The 27,489-nt window shown below is 46.7% G+C and overlaps 1 protein-coding gene across 2 annotated transcripts in view; it reads left to right on the forward strand.

Annotated features, from left to right (window-relative positions):
- The first annotated feature begins 940 nt into the window (after window positions 1–940).
- The window catches only part of GASK1A (golgi associated kinase 1A), a 145,042-nt gene continuing 118,493 nt past the window's right edge, over window positions 941–27,489 (forward strand). Inside the window, exon 1 of one of the 2 annotated variants that reach the window (XM_069211960.1) lies at window positions 941–1,456. In XM_069211960.1, coding sequence (XP_069068061.1) covers window positions 1,454–1,456 — 3 coding nt within the window. In that variant the 5' untranslated portion in view covers window positions 941–1,453. The remainder of the gene's footprint in view (window positions 1,457–27,489) is intronic. The other variant, XM_069211959.1, reaches the window with a different exon arrangement.

Consider the following 27,489-nt stretch of genomic DNA (forward strand, 5'->3'; position numbering starts at 1 on the left):
CACATCTGCACCCCTCTTGCACTCAGAGGGAACCAGGTCTCAGTCATGACAGATCACAGGCTTACAAAGGGGCAGTCTCCCCTCTGGGGTGAGCAAAGCGCTGCCCCCTGGAATAGCTGCCAAAAGCCAGTCATATAATGGTCAAGTCGTGGGGGTGATAGCCACCTAGGTATAAGGAGTGCCACTGTGGGTGCAGCCTGGTCACTTAATAGCATCCGGCACTCAATCGGTAGCAATAACAGAAACTAATGCAAACCTGGTCAGGGGACTCGTGGACAAGCTTTCCTAGATACTGAATAGCACCTAGAGGCCTTGGAATCAGTGTAACATGCATTATACAAGCACTGCCTAACACAGCCTAACAAGTCTGATTTTTTTTCTGCTCAGAGCATGCAGACTGGAAGCGAATTTCTTCCTCCATGCATTGCAGCCAATTTTCCACGATGTACTTATCCAGGCCAGGTTTTTCTTTGAATTCTGGGATTTGTAGTCCTGTGTTATAATGGAAAAAGCAAGACTACAAGCCCCAGAATTCAAAGGGAGAACCTGGCCTGGAGCAGTACATTACGCATGGACATGGGGAACTTGGCAGGGCTGTCCATGTCTCCTTTCACTTACAGTTGCCAGGCTCGCAACACGACTTCTTGTTTTCTCTTTGCATTCTGGGGCCTGGCATTCTTGATTTTTAAATGGACAAACAAGACTGCAAGTCCCATAATGCAAATTAAAATCCTTGAGTGAAAGCAGCTAGCCACGCAAGGGCCCGTGAAACGTGACTGGGCTGCTTACCTATCATGTTTCAATGAATGTGAACTTTTTTAGGACTCACTGGTCAGTGCTTTTATTGTGAAAGGGGGACTCTCCAGATTCAGGGCCTCTCTCCCTCTGCCAGCCCCCTCCCCTCCTCTCCTGCACCACCCCCCTCCCAAGGAGGCTCAGTTTGAACTGCTAGGCTGGGGGAAATTCTTTCAATTCTCAGCAGCTGAAGCCCTGTCTGCCAGTCAATTAAAGGAGCCGTGTAGACAGACCCCGGATAGCCTGCAGTGCGGGGCTTGTGAGATTCCACACAGGCGCTTTTGGGAGAGAGGCGTGTTTGGGAGAGAAGGGCCTCTCTGGGAAGGACACACACTGCTCGCCTACCTGGAGGAAGAGGCCATCTGAGGCACATCTGCACTGCAGACCTGGGACCTCTGCATTAGTTATAGACAGGCTGCACTCTATGGGATTTGGGGCACACCGAAGCGTGCGCGCTTTATTTGTGGCTCACCTTGAGAGAGTTTACTCTGCAACGTGGTCTCACTCGGGGTCGCCAATGGCAACGGTCGCACTCCCATCAGCCTGGCATCGTTACTAGACCATGCTCTGGGAGGAGGCAGCATGGCCAGTGTGGAGCCAGGGATCTGAGCGCCGAAAGAGAGCCCCCGGGCCTTCCAAGCACCTGCGCTGAGAAGACATGGTAAGACCTGTGCACTCTCTGTCCAGAAGCCTGGGTCTGTGCCATGTGCTTGTTGTAACAGCTCTGTCTCGTCATCCCCGAAGCATGCCTGATCAGCGGCGAGCGTTGCAACGTGTCCACATACAGCGAGCATGTTAGAGCAGTGTCAAGCTGGGAAGATAGCTCAGTGGGCTAATGTCTTAAATTGTAGAGCACTGATGTAATCTGAGGCACAGGATTGATGGGGCCACTTAACCTTCTATCTTTGAGGTGCCGGGGTTGTTGCCCAATCAGTGATTCTCCTGCAATCATTTTTGGAAGGATGCAACTCGGGGGCATTTTTATCAACGTTTCAAAGCAGTGAAAAGTCTCAAAAGTGACATCAAGTTTTAAGGTGGGATTTGCATCATGATTTGTGTTGGAAAGTTACCTAAAATAGCGCTGTGCTCTACCTTTCCATACCCCGTGTGGAGGGAGCGCCCCATGGGTGGTACGTGGGTGTCCTCGTGCAACAACCCATGGGTTTTAATGAAAAACCCTATCTACTAATTTTTGTACATTGGAATATGTTCCAATAAATTAAACCTCCTCTAGCCAGGTTTAGTCGTGGAGCATCATTTAAAAGTAACCACGCTTTTCCAACTTTGCACTGTACAGCACACATACAAAGAGGAACAAGTAAAACAGCATAGTATTTGAAGGGTCTCCTTCCAGTATAAAGCCTATGCGTGCCAGAATTCACCCACGTTTTCACTGTGCGCAATTTGTCAATAAAAAGGTGCCGGTGCCCAAAGCCCTCCTCTTAAACACGAGGCTGTTGCAATTAAATGTGTGAACACGGAATAGTAGGCGGCCTAATCCTGAAGCCATCTCGGGCCTCTTCAATCCATATAAAGCCACTCCCTGCCCCTTCAGCTCACTCTTGCAGCTTTCTAAATTCTTCCTTTGTGAGACTTCTTCGGTTTTCCCTCCCTTCGTCTTTCCCATGTGTCTTTTGCTCGCAGCAGAAGAATAAGCCCCGGCCCTCAAAAATAAGTGCAGGTGGAAGCAACAAGCACAAATTAAGCACTGATGGCATCGTAAAGGGTTCAGCAAGGGGAGAGAAAAACAGTGCTATATCTTAATAGACATTGTGCTGTATTCACACACCCCTTCTTGCGGTATGCCCCAGAAACTTTGGTTACTGCGTTGCATTGCACCAAAACCTAGTAATTCTGCCCCTGCATGTGTGTTGCACTGTACAGGAAACATTAAATTTTGGAAATTTATTAAAGTATGCATGTGTATGATATTTCTATGCACAAACCTAGCCAAAAGGCGTCAAAGCGCTGTACGTGGTCAAGCATTACATTTTGTACAAAAAGGCTGCTCTTCTAGTACAAAACGTGCTAAAACTCATGCACGCACTTGTGCACTATTGTGCAGAGGTGTGTGCGCGGTGCCAGGCTTGCTGTTTGTGCTCCAGCGATGGCGAACAGAGCAGCAGCTCCATATCTTGGTGGAGGGGATTCTGCCCGGCTTTCTCCTCTTAGCGCAACACAGCAGAACAGCTTGGGTTGCAGGACTGCATTGCACTGCAGATTAGCGCATCTCCCTCTCTGCATGGCCAGGTTTACAAAACATTTGTGCGGAAGCTCGTGTGGCGCAAAAGCACACAAATCGTTGCACCTATTTGCTATATACTGAAGAAAACCCAAGAACAGAATTAAAACAACTTCAGAATCTTCATTGCACCACGTGAGCTCTCTGCGCAGGGTAATAAATGCCCCACTCAGCTCTGTGGGAAAGGCATTTTTTACCCACTGTGGGAGATGTGGACTGACAGGATGCTGTGGTCAGCCGGGATGCTGGGATTGAAACCGTGAAATACATTTACTTATTAATTTAGCTATCACTTGCGGCAGCCTGGGTGTTCTACCACAGATCCCCCACTGGAGCACATTGTGTGATCCTGGGTAAGTTATTCAATCGCATCGCTCTGCCTCACTCTACTTATGGGCAGAACTGGGAGTGCATAGAAACCGGCTGAAAAAACCCAAGATTGAGCGCTATTTAAAATAAACTTGACATCTCTTTTTAGCGGCGGAACGTTTTTGTGATCAATTGAAACAAAATAAATGGTGTAGGCATATCTCTTTGGGGTGGGGAGTCCTATTAATGGGAACTCGATTTTTTTTTTATTTTTTCATTTCACCTGTTAAAGTTCTGAAACTGACACCCGTTCGTCGTCCAATGCGCACAAGTGTCGCTTGAAAATCCCATAATAGTATTGACATGTCGAGGGTGGGGGCGGGGCGGGCTTTCGGACAAAGACGTGAGACGTGTGCCGCGGGTGAGAGAGACGTGTGACCCTTGGCAGGACTGGCAGTGTCCTCGGAGGAAAGGTGTAGATCTTGGACGAGATGTGGAGTGTTGAGGTCTAAAACCAAAAGAGCAGGGGTTGAGTGCCAGCGTCCCCAGCAACTAAACTGTGTGACCCTGGCAGAGCATTTATCTCCATGTGTCTCGTTTTCCTTATCTGCCAAAAGCTGGGCGATTTTTTTTCTCTGTCGTTCTTTCTCTCTCTCTCTATTCTCTCGTTCTTTCTCTCTCCCACTCGCCCTAGCTTGTTCTCTCTCTCTCTCGTTACCTCTATTGTGCTCTCTCTTCTTTCGTTCTCTCTTTTTTTTTTTTCTCTCTCTGGGTTTCTCTCTTGTTCGTTCTCTCTCTCTCTCTCGTGTTTTCTCTCTTCTTTCTTTTCCAAGGAGAGATAAGGGTCAATCCAACCAGGATGGATTCCCTGTTATTTGCCAAGAACAACAAACAAGAACCGGTACAAAGCTAGCACAATGGCAAGAACTTTGACAACTTAGAACTTTCAGTGAATAAGGAGTCACTTGGATTCACACTGGACCAGGTGCGGCTCCTCCGCTAGAGCGGATGAGCATTCCCCCCCCCCCCCCCCCCCCCCCCGCCAGCAGCAGCAGCTGCAAACCTTTTAATACAAAAGGATAATAAACTATCTTTATTTTAGTTTTGTATTAAAAGGGGCCGGGCCACGGACTGTGGGGAGCACTGTGGGAGAGTGCACATCACTCACCCTCATTGCGCATGTATGTTTCGCCAGCCGTCTCGGGCCGGCCAAACACATGTGCACTGTGCTCTCTCCAGCCTGGCACTGTGTTGCTTGGCTGAAGAGAGCACGCACAGGCTCCTAGTCTGCCTGGGAGCGCCCTGTTTTCATAAATTATTTTATTTTTCCCCCCACAACGGGCCGCCCTGCACCTTTTCCCCTCCCACAAGCCGCCACTGCGCTGGACACCATCCTCCCCCTCAAGGGACACATTGCAAAAAATATAAAGACAGTTCTAGCTTTCTCTTTTAAAGAATGTCAGCCCTTTTCTTCAAGGAAACCACTTTGGAACTGATGTGCAGACCCCTGTTCTCTCATATCTGGATGATGGTAACACCCTGCTCTGTGGGGTCTGCTAGGCACCACAATGGCAAACCTAAGGGCATCCTACACAGCTGAATATCATTCCATCCAGGGCCTGAAAAATTATGGTCACATCACCCCCGCCCCTGGTGGAACTCCAATGCCTTCCTTTGCTGGCCCACATGATCTTCAAAAACTAGCTGCAATCTGGCATCAGATCCATCACCACTGCATATGTTGCAGACAAGTTCTGGTGGGTCTTGAAATACCCACAGCCCACCAGACTGCAGACTAAGAAGTGCAAAAAAAAAAAAAACAAGGCAGCAGGTCTTTTCCATCTATGTACTCTGGATCAATATCCCTATAGAAATGATGACCCTATTGCTGCTCCAATTTAGGAAAGGGTTGAAGATTCATCTCTTTAAAGAAAACTACTTCACAATGCATTAACCACTCAGAACCCAAATATATCTTCTATCACTTGATGACTGTTAGAAATGGGGTCTTTGGTTTGCAGTCAGGTTACCCCCTGTCCAAGCAAGGACCCTCACTATAGCCAGGGCAAAGGAGAAACACACCTGGTTAAACCCCACCCACCCCCATGGTAGCTTGGCATGAGCAGGCAGGCTTAACTCAGAAGCAATGTGTACAAAATGGACACCACACCAGTTTAGAAAAATAGGCAAAATGTATCTAAATCAAACAAGACCAAAAATACACAAGTTAAGAATTTTCAAAAGAATAAGAGTCTCACTCCAAAGGAAACAATGGAAACGTTGATTTTGCACAAAGTACCTGGTTGTGCCAAAAATAAAGCTCCACGGGCGAGCGTGCTTTGGAAATGGCAGCAATCAATCAATCATAGTATTTATAAAGCGCGCTATGTACCCGTCAGGGTTTCGAGGTGCTGAGGGGGGGGGGGGCAGGGGGGGGAGGGGAGCGCTGCTGGTTTATCGGTCGAAGAGCCAGGTCTTGAGGAGCCTTCTGAATGCGAGGAGGTCCTGGGTCTGGCGAAGGGATGTGGGGAGAGAGTTCCAGGTCTTGGCGGCGAGGAAGGAGAAGGATCTGCCGCCGGATGTCTTGCGCTGGATTCGGGGTACGAGGGCGAGGTTGGCGGATCGGAGTTGACGTGTTGGGGTGTAGAAGTGAAGTCTGGTGTTGAGGTAGGAGGGTCCGGTGTTGTGAAGTGCCTTGTGAGCGTGGGTCAGGAGTTTGAAGGTGATCCTCTTGTCTACCGGGAGCCAGTGGAGTTCCTTTAGGTGAGGGGAGATGTGACTTCGGTGGGGTATGTTGAGGATCAGTCGGGCGGAGGCATTTTGGATACGTTGGAGGCGTTTGATGTCTTTGGTTGGGATGCCTGTGTAGAGTGCGTTGCCGTAGTCAAGTCTGCTGCTGACGAGGGCCTGGGTCACCGTCTTTCTGGTTTCTGTTGGAATCCACTTGAAAATTCTGCGGAGCATTCGGAGGGTGTTGAAACAGGAGGAGGAGACGGCGCTGACCTGTTTGGACATGGTGAGGGCGGAGTCCAGGATGAAGCCGAGGTTTCTTGCGTGGCTGGCCGGGGTGGGTGGGGGTCCGAGGACGGAGGGCCACCATGAGTCGTTCCAGGCCGAGGGAGTGCGTCCGAGGATGAGGACTTCTGTCTTGTCGGAGTTGAGTTTCAGGCGACTGTTGTTCATCCAATCGGCGATGGATTTTAGTCCCTCGTGGAGGTTTGTTTTGGCGGTGAGCGGGTCTTTGGTCAGGGAGAGGACGAGCTGGGTATCGTCGGCGTCACTTCCTTCCTCGCAAGGGAGGCCGTGCGTCATTTTTTCTCCAGTCGGGTCAGCAATGTGTATTTTTTTCCCTCACAAGAGAGTAATGCGTCGGTATCCGGACGGCACACTTAGAATCCGCGCAGTAGGGATGACTTTGACGCCCAGGGACGATGTATGGAAAATCTGGTCGCATGGTGTTAGAAAAACGCGCTGCGTGGGTTTGCTCCATTATCAGCAGTCGCAAGTGGGTGTTGCATGTTGTTCCCTCAGCCCTGATGCTTCGATCTCCTAGCCACGATGCAGGTGTAGCGTTGATTTCAGCTGCGAAGCCAACGGTGTGTCGTTTATCAGCCACATTGCAGGTGGTGCATCGAACATTTCCCGCACGACTTTCTGTGCGTGGAGTTTCAGCTCTTGTCTGCCAACTTCACCTTTCAGGTGGCCTGGAAAGGGCACCACTTGGCAGGGCAGGAGTCTCAGCAGAGAGCCCAGATGTTAGGAGAGGAAGTCTTTGTTGGCCCTGAGACTTCAAAACAGGAGGCAAGCTCAGTTCAAGCCCTTTGAAGATTCTTCACAAGCAGGAATATACCACAAAGTCCAATCTTTGTCCCCTTTCACAGGCAGAAGCAGCAACTGCAGGATAGCCCAACAAAGCACAGTCCCAGGCAGGAGCAGCACACCTCTTCAGCTTTTCTCCTTGGCAGAGGTTCCTCTTGAATCCAGAAGTGATCTTGAAAAAATCTAAAGTATGGGGTTTTGGACCCACTACTTATACCCCTTTCTGCCTTTTGAAGTTGGTAAACTTCAAAGGAAAGTCTCTGTTGGTCACAAGACCCTGCCTTGCCCTGGTCAGGCCCCAGACACATACCAGGAGGTTTGAGACTGCATTGTGAGAGTGCAGACACAGCCCATTCAGGTGTAAGTGACCACCCCTCCCTCCACTCTAGCATAGATGGCCCATCAGGATATGCAGGCTACACCCCAGCTCCCTTTGCCTCACTGCGTAGAGGGGATTCACAGACAGCCCAGCTGTCAAACTGATGCAGACAGGTAATCCACAAACCGGCAGAGTCACAGAATGTTTTAAGCACAAAAGTACCTACTTTCTAAAAGTGACATTTTCAAACCAACTAAACTAACAGATGTATTTTTTAATTGTGAGTTCAGAGACCCCAAACTCCAAATTTCTATCTGCTCTCAAAGGGAATCTGCACTTTAACAGTATTTAAAGGCAGCCCACATGTTAACGTATGAGAGGGACAGGCCCTGCAACAGTGAAGACTGAATTGGCAGTATTTCACTGTTAGGACATGTACTGATGTGTGTTACATGTCCCAAATTTAACATACACTGCACCCTGCCCATGGGGCTACCTAGGATCTACCTTAGGGGTGCCTTACATGTATAAAAAAAAGGAAGGTTTAGGTCTGGCATGTCGGTACACTTGCCGGGTCGAATTGGCAGTGCAAGACGTCACACACAGACACTGCAATGGCAGGTCTGAGACATGTTTACAGGCTACTTATGTGGGTGGCACAACCAGTGCAACTAGTAGCATTTGATATACAGGCCCAGGGCACCTCTAGTGCACTTTACTATGGACTGACTAGTAAATCAAATATGCCAATCCTGGATAAACCAATCAACAGTACAATTAACACAGACCGCATATGCACTTTAGCACTGGTTAGCAGTGGTAAAATGCCCAGAGTCCGAAAGTCAACAAAAAAAAGGTCAGAAAAAATAGGAGGAAGGAGGCAAAAAGATTGGGGATGACCCTGCAAAAAGGGCCCGGGTCCAACAATGACGTAATGCTTGTCTTTGACCGTGTTTACTACCTTTTGGTTAGTTTTGAGTTATGGAACTACCATGTAAACAAAAATTAGGCAACCTTTTTCTGCTCCTGCATTGGTTTTTGAAGCATGTTTGTTTCTCCTATCACTAATGTCACCATCAATCTGAAAGTGTTGTTGTGGTGTACCCTGATTAGCGCCTGCATCTCGGGGAGTGACTTGTTATGTTGAGGCTCTATCTGTCCTGACTACTTTTTGGCATGTTCCATTAGGGGATGTTCTAGCCTGGTATATTACAGGAGAGAGACCTCTGGGCAGGAAGTGGCTAGTTCCATCACCTACCTCAGCTTTGCCAGAGGAGTTGTTGCATCATTCTGCGGGGACGGTGTAACAGCCATACGGTAACAGTGGTATATTCATCTTGTTGCCTCTCTATCTTTGGTCTGGGCGGTCCCCATCCCCCAGCCCAAAATGGTAAAGCAGCTGTTGCCAGACTGGCCCTTTTTCTCTTTATCAATTTCTTTTGTAAGGAGTTGTGTAAAGCATTGTGTGTCTCTCTTCAGTTGCTTGAGAGCGCTGACAAAAATAAGAGTCCTTTTGGGTTGGGACTGTAGTTAAGTCCAGCCTTCTGCAGACATTACCTTTGTCCTGTGTTGAGGTCAGTTGATGGGAAGCTTCAAGAGTTTGGTTCTTATGGGGTTGCCTAAGATGCGGGTGTTCTTGTTCAGCTCTCCGATTAGGACTGAGGGTTCCGCAGTCTCGGCCATTGAACACCTGAGGTCCACCTCCTTGTTTCATCCTCGTGAAGGAATCTTGGCTGATCAGGTGGTCAGACCGGGAGCAAATGTCTCTGGCTGGAGCACAGTGAGGTGTCAGTTTCTGCGGATATTCAGAGACCCTTGCCGCAGTGGGCTTTTTGAATGGTGCATAAGGCCTTAAATTTAATCTTGGTGTCCAGTGGGAGACAGTGGAGCATTTTAAGGACCGGTTTGACGTGATCCCTCTTTTGGAGGTTCGGGTATATTCTGCCTGCCTGGTTCTGAAGTGTTCAGAAAGCTAGTAATACATTTCTTGGAAATACCAGTATATGTTGCGTTGCTCCAGGAATGAGGTTCTCATCCGCTTAAATTTTAGTTCCAGAGCAGGGAGAGCTGTGTATTCACTCCTTTCAGTATGGGGCACCAAAGTTGTCGAACTATGTCGAACACTCAAAGTGAATATCCATTTAAAAAAAATGAGGTGTGGTGTCCAACAAAACAAGGGTAATCTGGGGCTCTTTGGCAATGGGGGAATGATGTGTCTTTGTCCAGGATCACACTGGTACGTGGGGCCTACTGGTTGGGAAGGGGCAACACGAACGTATGTCTCCCAGGCCCCCTTCAGTGGCACATGGAGACGGAATAAACTTCTGGTCGACTTTAGTTGCCACTGAAACATGCTTCAATATACAGCATAGGGGACACTAGTAAAACATGGATTCCTTGGTTATTCACACAGTCGAGAATTGTAATTGAAATATTGTTTTACCTAAAACTCAATTCTTGTACCTTTAAAGTAATACACTTTTAGAATACAAACTGGCACTTTTGGGTCACATCACACATTCCCATACTGAACAGGCTCTCTATATGCTTCTCTTGTAATGATCCTCACTGCATAGTTTTAAACTATGCAAGAGTCCAATACTCGTTTATCAACTTGAAGGAAAAGGATTTAAATGTTTAAAAAAAATCAGAAAACCTGAAAGTGTAACAAGTTAGGTCTGTGCATAGTGCTTAGACGGCCCCCTGCTCTCCTTAAAGCGCTGAATGTCCGAGGGAACCCGGCAGTGGGTACGTCACGTGCTCTCGTCGTTGCCTCGCTTCTGCTGGGGGGATGCAGGGAGGTGGGTGGGAGGCCAGGGGTGGAGCATGATGGACCAGGGGTAGAACAGACCCTGGCACCCTCAAGGGCCCCCCCGCCCCCGGGTTAGTTTTCTCAGCTGCGCGCTCCTTGGAAGCTGTCTGCACAGACGCCTCTGGCTCGTGTTTCATGTCCCAGAGTGAAGAGCAGTCAGTGCTTAATTTGTAGACGGATTCAGCCCATGGACCCAAAGTGTTGCCTTAGGAACCCGATGCCTAATGCTCGGGTTACAGAGGACCGAGGTTGCCTAGTTTTGTTTCCATCACTTACCTGTTTCCTTCACATCCTCTCTCACTCCTGAAGCTTCTGTTTCATCCCTAATTTCTCCAAGTGTCCAGTGGTCGAAGTTTATTAAAAAAAAAATATGTAGGAACTGTGATACTGCGTGTTACGAGTGTTACTGGGGCAGAGAATGGGTGATGGGCAAAATACAGGGTTACACAAGATATAGATGCAAGGGTTATTTTGGCCTTTCGCTTACAGGTAACTGTATATAAAATGTTTGGTTTAGCTCCACACTTAACTACTACTTAGTTAATTTATAGAGCAAGGGCTGTTGCTACTGAAGCACATCTGCAAACCGTGAGACGCTTGGAGCTTTTATTCACCTGTCAATGTATCACTGTCCATGCACTGCATGGAGGCAGCTATTTTATGGAACTGAAACCTGTGAGATGCAGATGACACAAAGATCTCTGCAGTAGGTGCAGTAACCTACCTCACTATAATTGGAACCTGTGACCAATATGTCACCCACAGATCTCTGTAACAGGTTCATTAGCCTGCTGTGCTGTCTCACTGGGATCAGAATCTCTGGTCTGCAGCATCTGAATTTACCCACTGGGTTTTCAGGCAGATTAGAATGTAGGGCCCGAAGTCAACTTCTTCTGCTCTATGTCCCTATATTTTAGGAGATTATGAAAAAACTAGGGGTGGGCGACAAAATCAGCTCTACCGTCAGAGTTCAGAGTTTTGCCCAAAGCGTGGAGTTCTGACAAAACTCCATCAACCTCCGCATGGTGGAGGTTTTTTCTCGCCCGCAGTTCGCCAGTGTTTAGCTGGAAGCAAGGATGTGCATTCCCCCCCCCCCCAGCACAATTTTTGGGCGCTGGAACTCCTCCCGGTGAGATTTATCAACGCAGGCAATCGCGGCCAGTCGTGACCATTCATATTGGGAAAGCTGCTGCTCGAGTAGAAAATCTACTGTAGTGACAGAAAGAAGCGGCGTTCTCTCGCACACCGCGTGGTGCCGCTCATGCGGATTTTACAGCACTGAATAAGCTCCAGCCTCTAAAAATCAACACAAGCAGCGCAATGTGCCCAAATTCCACCCAGATACAGAACTCGCAGACTTTTTATGTAACTCCGCGAGCTCGGCCCAGGCCTAGAAAAAAACCGCTTCTCTGTTAAATAATTCATTTTGAAAAAGGTACTGTAGGTGAAAATGATGAAGCCCACAATTCGTTGAAGAGCTCCAGAGACAGAAGTTAACCAGAAGATCCTGAGTAAGGCACCCAGGTTACACCAGTGTAGGTGACACAGAGAAACAAGACCACACCATATTCAAGGAGATCCGAAAATTACACCCACCATCTGTAAGATGTTAATAGCCAACCTGTAATCGCTCCAAGAAACAACACAACAATAGTTAGAAGACAAAACCCACCATTGATTACAGGACATTATGTAGAGACTCCCATTGTGTATGCTTGGAGACTACAGGAAAGACGTCTCCTTGAATTCTAGGACATCATGAGCGCAGCCCATCCCTGACCCCAGGACATCTTCAGCCAGAAGTTTGCACATTTTATAAGTCCTAAGAAATAATTATAAGTTTGATGACAAATAATCATGAGTGATCTGATTGGCCCATTGTCCAATTTGTTTAAATTCAGAATCTGAGTTTGAAAGAAGTGTGCACTGGAGAAGGAGAAAAGGGTGGTGGTGTTTACAAAAGAAAAAAGAAACCAGCATTAGCAATGCCAATAGGCCTGACTTATAAGAATTTTGTATGGTAATGTGAAGCATTGCAAAAACATAGCATGGGAATGGATATGCATTTGTGTGGAAGCAAAGCTCTGTAGAATAATGTTGGCGTAGGTTTAAAGGTCAGGTGACGCTTGCACTGTCAAGCCAGACCTAACAATCCATCGAGGTTAATGACTAGCCTCATCTCATCTGTGCTGCTGCCAGAGAAAACACCATACATTATCTAGTTATCTACGACACCTTTACTAGCATTAGAAATGTCATGTGTGTGCCACTGAAAGTTCAAGCTCAGGCAGCTGGATAAATAAACAAAATGATCAGAGTTGTGTGGAGGGCAGCACTTTTTTTGCGAAAGCACACAACATCTGCCCAATCCAAACATTTACTCCTGGCTCCCAACGTCTGAGTGGAGCGAAAGCCACTCTCCTAGTGATTCACACATAAGTCTAGTGACCGCTGTGCAGTCAAGCCAGGCATTAAAAAGAAGGGAGAACATGAGCCTTTGACTGTGCACATGAAGAGTTAAAAATGTGTATCTGAATCCAAAAATGCCATAGCGTAGGGGATTAGTTTTCTTTCCTATAGTCATCCCTAAATAAGCTGATAAAAACTGATGCCAAATTCCTTGGTTTGCAGAGATTTTGTTATTTATAATGTCCTCATCCAAATATGAAGCTAAATCCAGGGAGTGGTCAATGACTCACCATACAAGACTGCTCACCACTAGCTCTGCAGGACCTAAAGCAAGCTGTCCTGCTATTGTACAGGCATGGCTTCCCTCTTGCACTCAACATGAGTTTAAGGTGGATTGATTTCTTTCAGAAATTGAGGACAAGGTTATTTGGTATTATTCTTAGTTTGCGTTCTATAATTGACACACTGTGATCTTGTAAACAGCATAGAAACATATTAAAAAACAAATTACACCAATATTTTAAAACTGAAAAGGAACTGTGATGACATATGTTAATAAACAAAATATATTTGTTTTGCATGTCTGTATATCGCAACTCAACCCAGACTGGGCTCCCTGCTGGAAAGCTTCCCTGAGAATGCATTCCGCCTATTGCTTATTACTGGCGTTTTTGGTTTGTACCTCACATTTTCCTGCTTTTTAGTTGCTGGCTTTATTTACTTTAGGCGTTTCGGCTTGAGTTCGTCCCGTTCCCTTGCCCAAACTTTATTTACAGTATATTTTCAAGTGCTCACTTTCTGTAAATAAGCATTTAAATCTTGTTCTTATCATCACATTTGCTGTGCATTCAAGACCGAGGTCAAGTGTCAGGCGCTGTCTTCTGAAGGCGCTTGTTTACTTTTCTTTCTCTAACTTCAAAGAGAGGATTTATATGACAATCTTGCTTGATACTGGGGGTACAAAAGAGTTTTTTTCTAGTACACAAAAACATTTAGATTAACTGTGTAAGTAATATAGAATATATCAGCATTAGGAATACAAACGAAGCACACTTTTTCTTCTTTCTGAAGTGTGTTGGACACAAATACTTTAATATGATCAAAACAAATCATTACCCTAGGTGATGCAATTTTGACCCTTTTTCGTCTGTGCACTCTATCGATGTATTAGTAAAACTGAATGTCTGTGCAAATGTAATGGTCATTTGAATTGAAAAGGTGTTGTCTGTTATGGCAGACCACTACCACACCATGAATAGTCTACTCTATGCCACTCTACCATGCATCACTTCATACCACTGCACTCTGCACCCCTCCACTCTATGCCACTGCACTCTACTCCACTTCACCCTAAGTCTTGCTACTTCACACCTTAGCACTCTACTCTGTTTCAATGCACTCTTTGCCACTCTACACCACTGCACTCCAATTTGGGCCACACAAATCTCTTTTGTACACTCCACTCTACGACACTCTGCAGCACTACCCTCTCTTCCACTGCACTCTATGCCAATACCCTCTAAGCCAATGCACTTTACTCTGTAACACTCAACTCTAAGCCCCTGCACTCTATGCCAATCCACTGTATGCCTCTCCAATCTACACTGCACTCTATGCCACTGCACCCTACACCACTTTACTCTAAGCAGTTAAACTCTATGCCCCTCTAAGCTACTACACTCTATCCTGCGCCACTGCACTCTGCGCCACTGCACTCTACTCCACTTCACGTTACACCTCTCTTCTTTACCCCGTACCACTCTACTCTGTGGCAATGTACTCTTCGCCACTCTGCTCTGCACCACTGCCCTCTTTGCCACTACACCACTCTAGTCTAGGCCACATCAATCTACTCTGCACAACTCCACTCTGCTCCACTTTATTCTATGCCAGTCTGCAACACTGCAATCAATGCCAATGCACTTTACTCTGTAACACAACTCTGTGCCCCTGCACTCTACGTCAATCCACTGTACGCCACTTTAATCTACTCTGCACCAGTGCACTCTGCCACTGCACTGTACACCACTTTACTCTATGCAGTTACTCAATGCCATTCTACATAACTGCACTCTACCCTGCATCACTTCACTCTATGCCACTTCACTCTACACCACTCTACGACACTCTGCGCAAGTCCATTTTATTCCACTGTACTGTTAACCAGTGCAAATTCTGCCGATGCACTCTTATCACTGCACTCTATGCCGATGCACTCTACTCTGCAGAACTGCACTCTCTGCCACTGAACTCTACTCCACTCTACTCTGCGCTACTCCACTCTACTCTGCGCTACTCCATTCTAAGCTACTCCACTCTACACAACTGCACTTCAGGCCTCAAAAAATCTACTTGCCCACTTGCTGTGGAGAGTCATATTTTATCAGGTTGAGTTATTCTTAGGACCTACTTGTCCCTTCTTGGTAGGTGACAAAGAACAGGTGTCTGTTCAGTCAAAGTGAAGGAGCAAAAAAAAACACCTTTACATTTTGTTCTTATTTTGTCACATTTGCTCTGTGTTCAGAGAAAAAGGTCAAAAGCCAGTTTGTCGTCTTACAATTACTTTTCCTTCTGACTGCAGTTTTCCAGGATCTTGTAAGGTGAACTGTCTGACCTGCTGTACAGAGTGTGAATGAAAGGCCGTAGGGTGTCAGTTTTTTTCTAACACACAAGATGTCTGGTGTATATTTTGTTATTATATGTATTACAACAAATACAGTAACTTTGCGCTTCCAACAACCAGCCACCCCATTCCCACTTCTACGTAGTTTTCCAACTAATACAGCATCTTAATAAGCCCTCACCACTCGCTCCTTTACGGTACCTCCCAGTCACCCACTGCCTGTGTTGTACATCTAACTATGGGGGTTCCAAGATTGCCTCACCTGTGCAATATGGAGTCTTTGATTTCCTCCTCTGAGCCCACATTTATGTCTCATCCCCCAATATTTTCTCAAATTTCTTCATGCTCCCTCTGTCTTTGTAGATTTTTAATTTTTTTTCCATTATTCTACAGAATTCCATTCTCATTTCCCAATTTTGGTGTGTAGGGAGGATCCCCGAGCCCCATTTCTGTGCAATATCTCGTTTTTTTACCATACATCCCAGATTTACTAATACGTTTTTCATATTGTGAGTGGTGTGTTTGGTCCCGTATCCCTAATAGCGCCAATTTAGGCTCAAGGACATTTTGCATCTCCCATCCTACCAATCAGGTAAAGTAGGGTGCGTGTGTAGTATGCCCTGTGGGTAATCATGAGTTGAATCAATCTGAAACTAGCTTTTATCGCCCTAGCGCTGGGAAGTCCCATTGCTTGCTGCCAATCATTTTTCATTTTTTTTTTTTTTTTTTTTTTTTTTTTTTTTCAAAACCTGTCTCCCATTTATCCTGTAATCGTTGCAGGGGGGCCTGTGTGTTCCTCCTCCCTGTACCATATGTTAGTGATAGTAGTTTTTTTTGTTAAATCTATCCTGCCATCTAGGAGTCTAGTTTCTAACGGGGACTCCTCCTGCGTTTTGTCTTCTAAGGATATGCATTACCCGAGTGCATGTGACAGCTGACCATAGCTGAGCCCTTGTGATGCCTGCATTTGGGATTCTTGTCAGAGGTATGAGAAAGGGACTTCCCCATTTCTGTTCCATACATCTGCTAATGTGGATATTCCAATCTTATTCCAGACCTCGAACCCCTGCAACTTTCCCACAAGTCCCAATCCGGATCCCTCCTGTAATGGCGTCCTTGGAGTCAAGCGGCCACTCCATCCCATTTCTCTGGTCAGTTTCTTCCAAGGTTCCACTACTGTCTTTGTCACCGGGCATGCTTCGGGTCACACTTCCTCCCCTCCTCCCCCCCTGCCCCCCATACAATGGGTGCAAATAGCTTTTCCTTCCCATCCCTGCCCTGTCTCTTTTAAACGCCGGATCCTCCCAGTCCGTGTATGCCCATTTGTTCACCATGCTTAATTGTGCCGCTTCATAGTATATTGGTACATTTGGTAATGCAATGCCCCTTCGTATTTCAACCTTTGAAGTACTCTCATAGCTGTCCGAGGTTGTTTCCCCGCCCATAGTAGTGTTTGCACCAGCGCATCGACCTTAGCAAAAAAAAACCTTCCCTAATCTTATAGGGGCTGTTCTGGAGCCTATACATGAATCGTGGGAGTGCCACCATTTTAAACATTGCATCTTTTCTTAGCAGAATGGCAATGCCTGCCTATGTCTTATATCTCGCTCCAGACGTTGAATAACACCCAACATTTAAACAACTAGGTCAACTGTACAAACGTTTCAAAATATATTTCAGTAGTTGTGAAAGCCCATTTTTTTGAACTTCTGTGTGAAGGAAAAAAATATTTGAATAGGATGAAAACAGAACAGACCACTTCACTTGATATCCAAATGACAAATATGTTTTCTGAAACCCATTGTTGTTAATACACTAAATAGTTTTTATCAGTAAAGCTGCAAGTCACTCGTAAGGTTTTACACCATTTCTTGGAAATGTACTGTCTATAAATGACAGTGCACTTTCACATCATGCTTCAGCAATATATTTATTAAAAGTGAGTGTTTAAACAAACTGAGAAACAACCTGCCCGGATGGCAGTGCTATTAGTGAACTAAGAGGCAAGTCATGGATCATGTGTACCCTATATGTGAGCTAAATTCCTATTATATATGGAGCAAATGTTTCGTCTACTTAACCAAACTAGGTTTTTTTGTGTAGCAGAAATGCTGAATTCACATATTTGAAGGTGTACTGGTGTGAGAATGAAGGCAAAGATTACTCTAAAATAAAGTATTTGTCTAGGATCACACAACTTGAAACCTGTTTACAGGTCAAAAACATTACAGCTAGGTCGAGTAGGTTATTCAAGTTACTCGACCTACAGGTCTAGTAACAGTTTTATGATTTATCAAGGCCTGCACTCTCCAACACTGTCCTCTGCACCACTCTATGCTACTCTACTCTGCACCACTCTACAACACTGTCCTCTGCACCACTCTACAACACTGTCCTCTGCACCACTCTATGCTACTCTGCACCACTCTATGCTACTCTGCACCACGCTTTGCCACTGTACTTTATGCCACTCATCTCTACTCTGTGCCACTGCCCTCTGCATCAGTCAACTCTGCACCACTCCACTCTGCACAACTCTGAGCCACTGCATTCCACACCATTGCACTTTGCCACTGCACTCTGACATTCTACTCTACTCTTTGCCTTTTTTCTGCAACTCCACACTCTACACACTAAACTCTGCAACACCCTATGCCAGTGCACTCTACACCAGTCCAGTCTAATCTATGCCACTCCAGTGTAGATGCCAATCTACGCAACTCCACACACTAAACTCTGCAACACCCTATGCCAGTGCACTCTACACCAGTCCAGTCTATCTATGCCACTCCAGTGTAGATGCCAATCTACACAACTCCACACTCTACACTCTAAACTATGCAACACTCTATGCCAGTGCACTCTACACCAGTCCAGTCTAATCTATGCCACTCCAGTGTAGATGCCAATCTACGCAACTCCACACTCTAAACTCTGCAACACTCTATGCCAGTGCACTCTACACCAGTCCAGTCTAATCTATGCCACTCCAGTGTAGATGCCAATCTACGCAACTCCACACACTAAACTCTGCAACACCCTATGCCAGTGCACTCTACTCCAGTCTATCTATGCCACTCCAGTGTAGATGCCAATCTACACAACTCCACACTCTACACTCTAAACTATGCAACACTCTATGCCAGTGCACTCTACTCCAGTCTAATCTATGCCACTCCAGTGTAGATGCCAATCTACGCAACTCCACACTCTAAACTCTGCAACACTCTATGCCAGTGCACTCTACACCAGTCCAGTCTAATCTATGCCACTCCAGTGTAGATGCCAATATACGCAACTCTACACACTAAACTCTGCAACACCCTATGCCAGTGCACTCTACTCCAGTCTAATCTATGCCACTCCAGTGTATATGCCAATCTACGCAACTCCACACTCTAAACTCTGCAACACCCTATGCCAGTGCACTCTACACCAGTCTATCTATGCCACTCCAGTGTAGATGCCAATCTACGCAACTCCACACACTAAACTCTGCAACACCCTATGCCAGTGCACTCTACACCAGTCCAGTCTATCTATGCCACTCCAGTGTAGATGCCAATCTACGCAACTCCACACTCTACACTCTAAACTCTGCAACACTCTATGCCAGTGCACTCTACACCAGTCCAGTCTAATCTATGCCACTCCAGTGTAGATGCCAATCTACGCAACTCCACACTCTACACACTAAACTCTGCAACACCCTATGCCAGTGCACTCTACACCAGTCCAGTCTATCTATGCCACTCCAGTGTAGATGCCAATCTACGCAACTCCACACTCTACACTCTAAACTCTGCAACACTCTATGCCAGTGCACTCTACACCAGTCCAGTCTAATCTATGCCACTCCAGTGTAGATGCCAATCTACGCAACTCCACACTCTACACACTAAACTCTGCAACACCCTATGCCAGTGCACTCAACACCAGTCCAGTCTATCTATGCCACTCCAGTGTAGATGCCAATCTACGCAACTCCACACTCTACACTCTAAACTCTGCAACACTCTATGCCAGTGCACTCTACACCAGTCCAGTCTAATCTATGCCACTCCAGTGTAGATGCCAATCTACGCAACTCCACACTCTACACACTAAACTCTGCAACACCCTATGCCAGTGCACTCTACACCAGTCCAGTCTAATCTATGCCACTCCAGTGTAGATGCCAATCTACGCAACTCCACACTCTACACTCTAAACTCTGCAACACTCTATGCCAGTGCACTCTACACCAGTCCAGTCTATCTATGCCACTCCAGTGTAGATGCCAATCTACGCAACTCCACACTCTACACTCTAAACTCTGCAACACCCTATGCCAGTGCACTCTACACCAGTCCAGTCTAATCTATGCCACTCCAGTGTAGATGCCAATCTACGCAACTCCACACACTAAACTCTGCAACACCCTATGCCAGTGCACTCTACACCAGTCCAGTCTATCTATGCCACTCCAGTGTAGATGCCAATCTACGCAACTCCACACTCTAAACTCTGCAACACTCTATGCCAGTGCACTCTACACCAGTCCAGTCTAATCTATGCCACTCCAGTGTAGATGCCAATCTACGCAACTCCACACTCTAAACTCTGCAACACTCTATGCCAGTGCACTCTACACCAGTCCAGTCTATCTATGCCACTCCAGTGTATATGCCAATCTACGCAACTCCACACTATGCCGCTCCAATACACAACACTCTCTTGCACTCCACTCTTTTCCATTCCACTCTACGACACTCTCCTCTATGCCACTAACTTTTAGACATGCTGAACAGCAGCCATGCGGGTGTACAGCATGGCTAGAACACATTGGCAAAGCCAATAGCTCTTGCATAGGGGAGACCTATTGGCTTTGACAATGCTTGTTCTAAGTGTGATGCATTCTGCATTACATATAGAAAAAGGAAAATGCTGCTTTAGATAGTTTTGTGCAGGAAGGTGCCCCTTCATGCACAAAACAGTCCTTTCAGTAATGCAGGCACTCTTGTTCCATGGTGCAAGGGTGTTTGTGTTGGCTCTAGGCTGCACACAGTAAGCCAGCTCAAGCAGGCAGCAGAAATGCGCCAAATCTGTATAAATATGCTGCCATGCTGTGCTGTGTTGTGTGAAATGTTAGTAAATATGCCCTCAGGTTTGCCTAATGAAAGTTCTACACTTGAATGTCTGGTATGTAGTCACCTACACAAACGTGTAATCAGATTGTCAATGTAGGTAAGAGCAGACTCATTGTGGTTCATTTTTAGGGTCGAGCCTGCGAGTGCGTGAGCTTGATTGCAACTCTATTGTGTTCACTAAAGGACTTGCAGCCCACCCGTTGCTAACCATTCAGCTTCAGTCTTCTTTGCTGCCACCTAACTGGTCAGCGCAGGCCAAATGTCACTTCTGTTTCCTCTGTGGAGCAGGGACTAAGCAGAGATTAATCAAACCTAATCAGTGCCCGTCCACTGCTCCTGATGTGGTTGGGGTACTGTTTCTCCTAACCCCTCCCCTTCGCCCCTCCTAACCCCCACCCCCCATCTCCAGTCTGGTTTCCTAGTTGCTGTTCTAAGTGTGCAATGCACATAAACATCACTGAAAATATACATGGATCAGGATGAAAATGAGTTGCACGAAGCACTGTCCTGTAGGGGCCAACCTCCATCCACAGGCCCCATCTGGCGCGGCCACCTCTCAGTTTCCAGCAGCTTGTCTTTTCTGTTGCAAAGATTCTCACCTGGACAGGAATCTAACATTTGAACAATTACATTTTATTGCAGTCATCGAGTGTACTGTGGGCTGCCTGAATGTGGCTTATTCAAACAGGACTATTTCAAGGCCATTTTGCCAAAATTCCTTAACCTCTCAACCCTGTCCAAATGGATCTTCAGTGGATTTAGTCCGTCTCATTGCCGACGAAATGCTGTTTTTCAGCGGAACATGCACAGAACATCAAAACACTGCAATAAACGCCTAAAGTCAACTGCTGCACGTCACGGTTCTAAAATCAGATGCTCTTTTGAAAGATTCTCTTTATTTTAATAATGTTTTTCATTAGGAGGGATGTGGCATTATAGTCACATGCTTGGGAACCAGGTTCGAGTCTTGGCATCGGCTCAACAACCTGTATTTCTGGGTAAATCTCCTAGGACCCCATGTACATATGTTAGAAATTGCGATTCCTAATTGCGATTCCATGCGAATCGCAATTTCCAATGTACGAAACTATTGATTTCCAGTTGCGATTTCCAGTGGGTCGCAAATAGACCTACCTCCATTAATATTCATGAGGTAGAGAGCAATTTGCAACCTATTGCGAACTGCAAAACACACAGGGTTGGTGGCCTGCTGGGGACAGCAGACCACCATGTGCGTGATTGTTGTTTTTTTTTTTTTTTTTTTTTTTCGTTTTTAAATTTAGCCTGTTTTCCTTAAAGGAAAACTAAATGTGTTTAAAAAAAGAACGATTAAATGTTTCCGTTTCATTTTTTAAGAGTAAGTGGTGGTCTGTGGGACCACTGCCTGACCTTAAACATTTTCGCATGCATTCACAAAGGGGTTTTGGGACCCCTTCCCGTTTGCAGATAGGTTACTACCAAATTGAATTTGGTGGTAAAAACCGAATGTTTTGCATCCGCATTTCATCCACAAAACATTCATGCTTACCACTGTGAGTCGCTATTAGGAAGGGACGCCCTTGACACGCCCCTTCCTAATACTAAATTACTACCCATTTTGTGTTTAAGTAATAGATTACGGAATGATAAAATAGGGTTTGGTACATCCAAAAATGCTTTTTTCTGGTTGCAGATGCCCCGATTCTATGAATCTGTTGGCGAACAGAAAAAAGCTGTATACATCTGGCCCCTAATCTCTTAATGAGAATACTTTTGAGTTGTTTTTGGGCTATATAAAACTGCACCAAAAAGAGATTTTGTTATGATGCAAAAACCCCGCTGATGAAAATATGGACGTCCTCGGAGCAGTCGAGGCTTGCTGCGCCTTAAAGGGACAGGGAGGCGTGTGGGGGGGGGGGACAAAATCATTAAATAAAAAAAATTCAAACTTACCTCCTCTGCCACACCAGTCCTCTCTCCTGGTCACTGCAGGCAGACACAGGCTCCCAGCCTGCCCTGAGGCCAGTCCTGATGCCGCTTAGAGCAGCGTTGGGATTGGCTGGAGCACCCAGACAGGGCGCTCCCAGGCTGACTGGGAGCCTGTGCCTGCTCTCTGCATCCTGACAACACAGTGGCGGGCTGGAGAGGGAAGTGCACTCCTCTTGTGCCCCTCATCCCCATTGGCCCCGCCCCTTTAACATTGAAAGGATAGTAAACAGTGTTTATTATCCTTTCATTGTTAAAGTTTAGCTGCTACTGCTCGTGGGGGAGCGATGCTCCTCCGCCATAGCGGAGGCTACGCTGCCTCAGAGCCTCCCTTTGGGAAGCGAAGAGGGAAAAGCAACCAGAGAGAAGTTCCACAAAGCGGATTACGGCACTTTTTTTTTTTTTTTATTTATTTTTTTTTTAATTAAAAGCCATGAAAAACAGGCCCTTTTAAAAAATAAGACACTGGGCATCCACCATTAATATTTGTTGTGGTACTAACCTTGATTAATGAGCCTGTCTTGATTTGTTTTCTCCTCACCCCACACCGAGCTCACTGTTTGCCATTAGCTCATCCCCTTCTCCGTGCCCACAGCCACGGGACGCCCTGGGCCAGCTCCAGCTCACCTACGCTTAAATGGACACTCCAGGTCTACAGATACATTGCTAACTAGAGGCCAGTAATTCAGTACAGGATGAATGTACCGGGGCTGCTACTAAATCCATCAAGCAGTAAATTATATTTGAAGCCAATACAAGCTTTTATCTTTCCAATTCCATGTATGTCTGTGTGAAGCCTGAGCAATCAGTGAATCATGTAATTCAGAGCTGGGCCTGTCTCAGACATCATACTAAACTCTACAGTGACAGGCCATACCAAAACATACTATACACCGACCGGCCAGACCATGCTATATTACACGATAACAGGCCATACTGTACCCTACCCTACCATACCATACCGTACTAAACTCTACAATGACAGGCCAGACCATTCTATATTACACGATAACAGGCCATACTGTACCCTACCGTACCATACCATACTAAACTCTACAGTGACAGGCCATACCAAAACATACTATACACCGACCGGCCAGACCATGCTATATTACACGATAACAGGCCATACCGTACCCTACCGTACCATACCATACTAAACTCTACAGTGACAGGCCATACCAAAACATACTATACACCGACAGGCCAGACCATGCTAAATTACACGATAACAAGCCATACTGTACCCTACCGTACCATACCATACTAAACTCTACAATGACAGGCCATACCAAAACATACTATACACCGACCGGCCAGACCATGCTATATTACACGATAACAAGCCATACTGTACCCTACCGTACCATACCATACCATACCATACTAAACTCTACAATGACCGGCCATACCAAAACATACTATACACCGACCGGCCAGACCATGCTATATTACACGATAACAGGCCATACCGTACCCTACCCTACCATACCATACTAAACTCTACAGTGACAGCAGGGGTGGCTCCTCCGCAGTTGCAGGGTCCTCATAGCTTCCTATCGTTTTATTTTCATTATTCGTCTGCTGGCTCAGCCAACAGGTGCATGGAGGGGGAGGCTGGGCCACGGGGGGTGGGAGAGTGTACTAAGTGCGCAAGTGTGTTTGGCTGGCCGTATGCACAGCCGGGCTGGAGAAACGGCACAGACCCAGGCTTGTGTCTGACGCTGCTTACATGCTATGCTTAGCATGTAAGCTGCACCAGGATTGCTGGGGAGCCGGCGCTGGTGTCCCAGCGAATGCTGGGACATCATCAGGAGCGAGGAAGTGGGGGCCAGCGATGGGAGACGGGCGGCGAAAGGTAAGTGTGTTTATTTTTTTAAAATTTTTTTTTACCCCGTCATTCATCGTGTACCCTCTCCCCACTCCCCTTCTTGACACATGTGGCGGCCGCCACTGAGTGCCAGACCATACCATATTATGCAATGGCAGGCCATACCATACTAAGCTTTTCAATGATAGGAATGATAGGTAGGCCATACTACACAATGACAGGCCATACTATATTAAGCTCTCCAATGATTGGCCATACCATACCATAACATACTATATAATGACAGGCCATACCATCTTACAGTATACAATGACAGACCATGCCGTAGAAAACTCTACAATGACATACCATACTATACTGTACTATAGAAAGACTGGCCATGCCGGACCATACTGTACAATGACGGGGATAACATATCATACTAATCTCGCAATGACAGGCCATACATACAATGACATTTGTAACATACCATACACAGGCAGGCCATACCCTACCATACAATGATGGGCCATACTGTAACATGCTATACTATATAATGGCCGTCCCTACCATAGCACACTAAACTCTACAATGACAGGCCATACTATACCATGTTATACTACACTATGACAGGCTATACCATACCATACCATACCATACCATACTATAACATGACAGGCCATGCCATACCATACTATACAATGACAGGCCATGCCATACAATACTATACAGTGACTGGGCATACCATACTGTACAATGATAGCCCTACCATAACATACAAAGGCAGGCCATACCACCCCATACATTGACAGGCTAAATCATACCTTATTATAATATACAGTGACAGGCCATGCCATACTATACTGTACAAAGACACGGCATACCATACTGTACAATGATAGCCTATATCATACAAAGATAGGCCATACTATCCCATACAATGACAGGCCATATCATAACTTATTATAATATACAGTGACAGGCCGTAACATACCATAATATACTCTATGACAGGCCATACCATACTGTACTATTCAGTGAAAGGTGCCATTCTATACAGTGACATGCCATAGCTTTCCGTACTATACAATGACGGGCCATACCATACTGTACAACAGCCACCATAGCATACCATACAATGACAGGCAATTCTATAACATACCATGAAATACCAGACCACACCATATCATGCTACAGAATGACAGGCCATACCATGCTATACTATAGATTGACATGCCATATCATACTACAGAATGACAGACCAGACAATACCATACTAAACTATGGAATGCCCGGCATTTGGCCAGCATTAGCATAGTTCCCCTGTGCAGCTCCACCTGCTTCTGCCCTTCACCCTCTGAGCCTGCCTGGCTCATTGTGTTCGAGGACCTCCTCCACCCGCAGACTCCCGTGTGCGCCTCATCCCTGGTGGCCTAGTGGTAGCCTTCTGTCTCTCTCTGCAGCCTTTTACCTTTTTCTGTGCCCTTTTTGCCTTTCTTTCTGTTTTAGAACTTTTTTTTTTTTTTTTTTGCCTTTTTCCTTTGTTCTCCAATCCTGCGACACTGCTGCTGCCCCTGCGGCCCCACCCTCTCTCAGCGCTGCATTTCCCACCATCCCGCCTCCCAGCTGAGCGACCCCTCCCATCTCCCTCCCCTTCTTAATGGCAGACACTGTACAGCTGCGCCGCTGGTGCACCAAAGGCAACCCCATCTGCGCCCAGCGCAACGGACCCTGGTTCCCGCTCCATCAACTGATACAATGGAAGCACCCTGCACGCCTTCAACCCCGGAGGCTGAACTGCCTGCCACTGCACCTCACCCAAGGGCACCCATGGCCCTCCTACCGCAACTGCACCATCACCTGTCCTCGCAACCTAAACAACCCCTCCCCCCACCCTCTGCTGCACCTCCCAGACACCTCCGATGTATACTACTCAACACTGGCTCCCTCATCAAGCATGCAATAGAAGTTTGGGACCTCCTCGACTCCATCGCCCCCAATGTCATCCTCTTTGCATAGACCTGGATCACCACCTCCTCAACTCCGGACATCGCCGCTTCCATCCCGACGACTACAAGATCATACATCAAGATTGCGTCAACTGACCAGGAGGAGGTGTCACCATTGTCCACAAAAATCACTCCGACTCACGACCGGCGTTGATGTCCAGACCCCCGTCGCCGAACACTTTCCCTTTCAGATCCAGACTAATCCAAGCACCACCCTCCACCAAATGCTCATCTACAGACCCCCAGGACCCTGTCCACTCTTCAGCGAAGCTCTAGCTGACTTCATCGCTCCCCAAGCTCTCACCTCAATGGACTACATACACCTTGGGGACCTTAACTTTCATCTCCTCAACCACAGCGACCCGGACATGGAGAACCTCCTCACACTCAGACTCGAGCAACTGGTCAACCTCCCCACACACTCAGCAGGATACACCCTCAGCCTTGTCTTCTCTGCCAGAAACCACCGCTCCTTATTGCACATCTCCGAACTCCACTGAACTGACCACCACTGCGTTCACTTCTCCTTCACCAAGACTGTCGAACAGCACCTCTCCCACTGCTCCCCTTGCAGGAACTAGACTAAGATCACGGAAGCCCAGCTCACCACCGCACTCCACAACTCCCCACCACCAGACACCGCGGACGCCAACGCCTCGGCCCACAACCTCACCAGTGAGGCGCATGCAGACGACTAGAGAGAAAGTGGAGAAGCAGTAAGAGCTCAACCAACCACAAAACCTTCAAAGACGCCATCCCATCACACCACCGGCTCCTCAGATGGACTAGAAAATTAGTAATTTTAATAGAGAATCAGCACCAACAGCAAGGAACTTTTCACCATAGGCACAGACATCCCACCCTCCCAAGACCTCTGCAACAGCCTCGCCACCTTCTTCCACTGGAACATTCAGGACCTCTGCAAAGGATTTGCAAGCAAAGGCCCCCACGCCCACCAGCACCACCACCGACATTATCACAAATGATCATGGAGCACTGGTCCCTTCTCACCCAAAAAGACACCTCAAACTCATGAATACCACCCACTCCGGGCACCCTCTTACCCATGCCCCCACCACATCTTCAATCAAGTCAGCACTATCATTGCTCCCGAACTATGCCGTACTATCAACCGCTCCATCGACACCACCACCTTTCTGGATGCCTGGAAACACGCGGAGATAAACCCCCTCCTGAAGAAACCTTCCGCAGACCCAACAGAGCTGGAAAACTACAGACCAATCACGC

Source organism: Pleurodeles waltl, chromosome 10, assembly GCF_031143425.1.
Source record: "Pleurodeles waltl isolate 20211129_DDA chromosome 10, aPleWal1.hap1.20221129, whole genome shotgun sequence".
NCBI lineage: Eukaryota > Metazoa > Chordata > Amphibia > Caudata > Salamandridae > Pleurodeles > Pleurodeles waltl.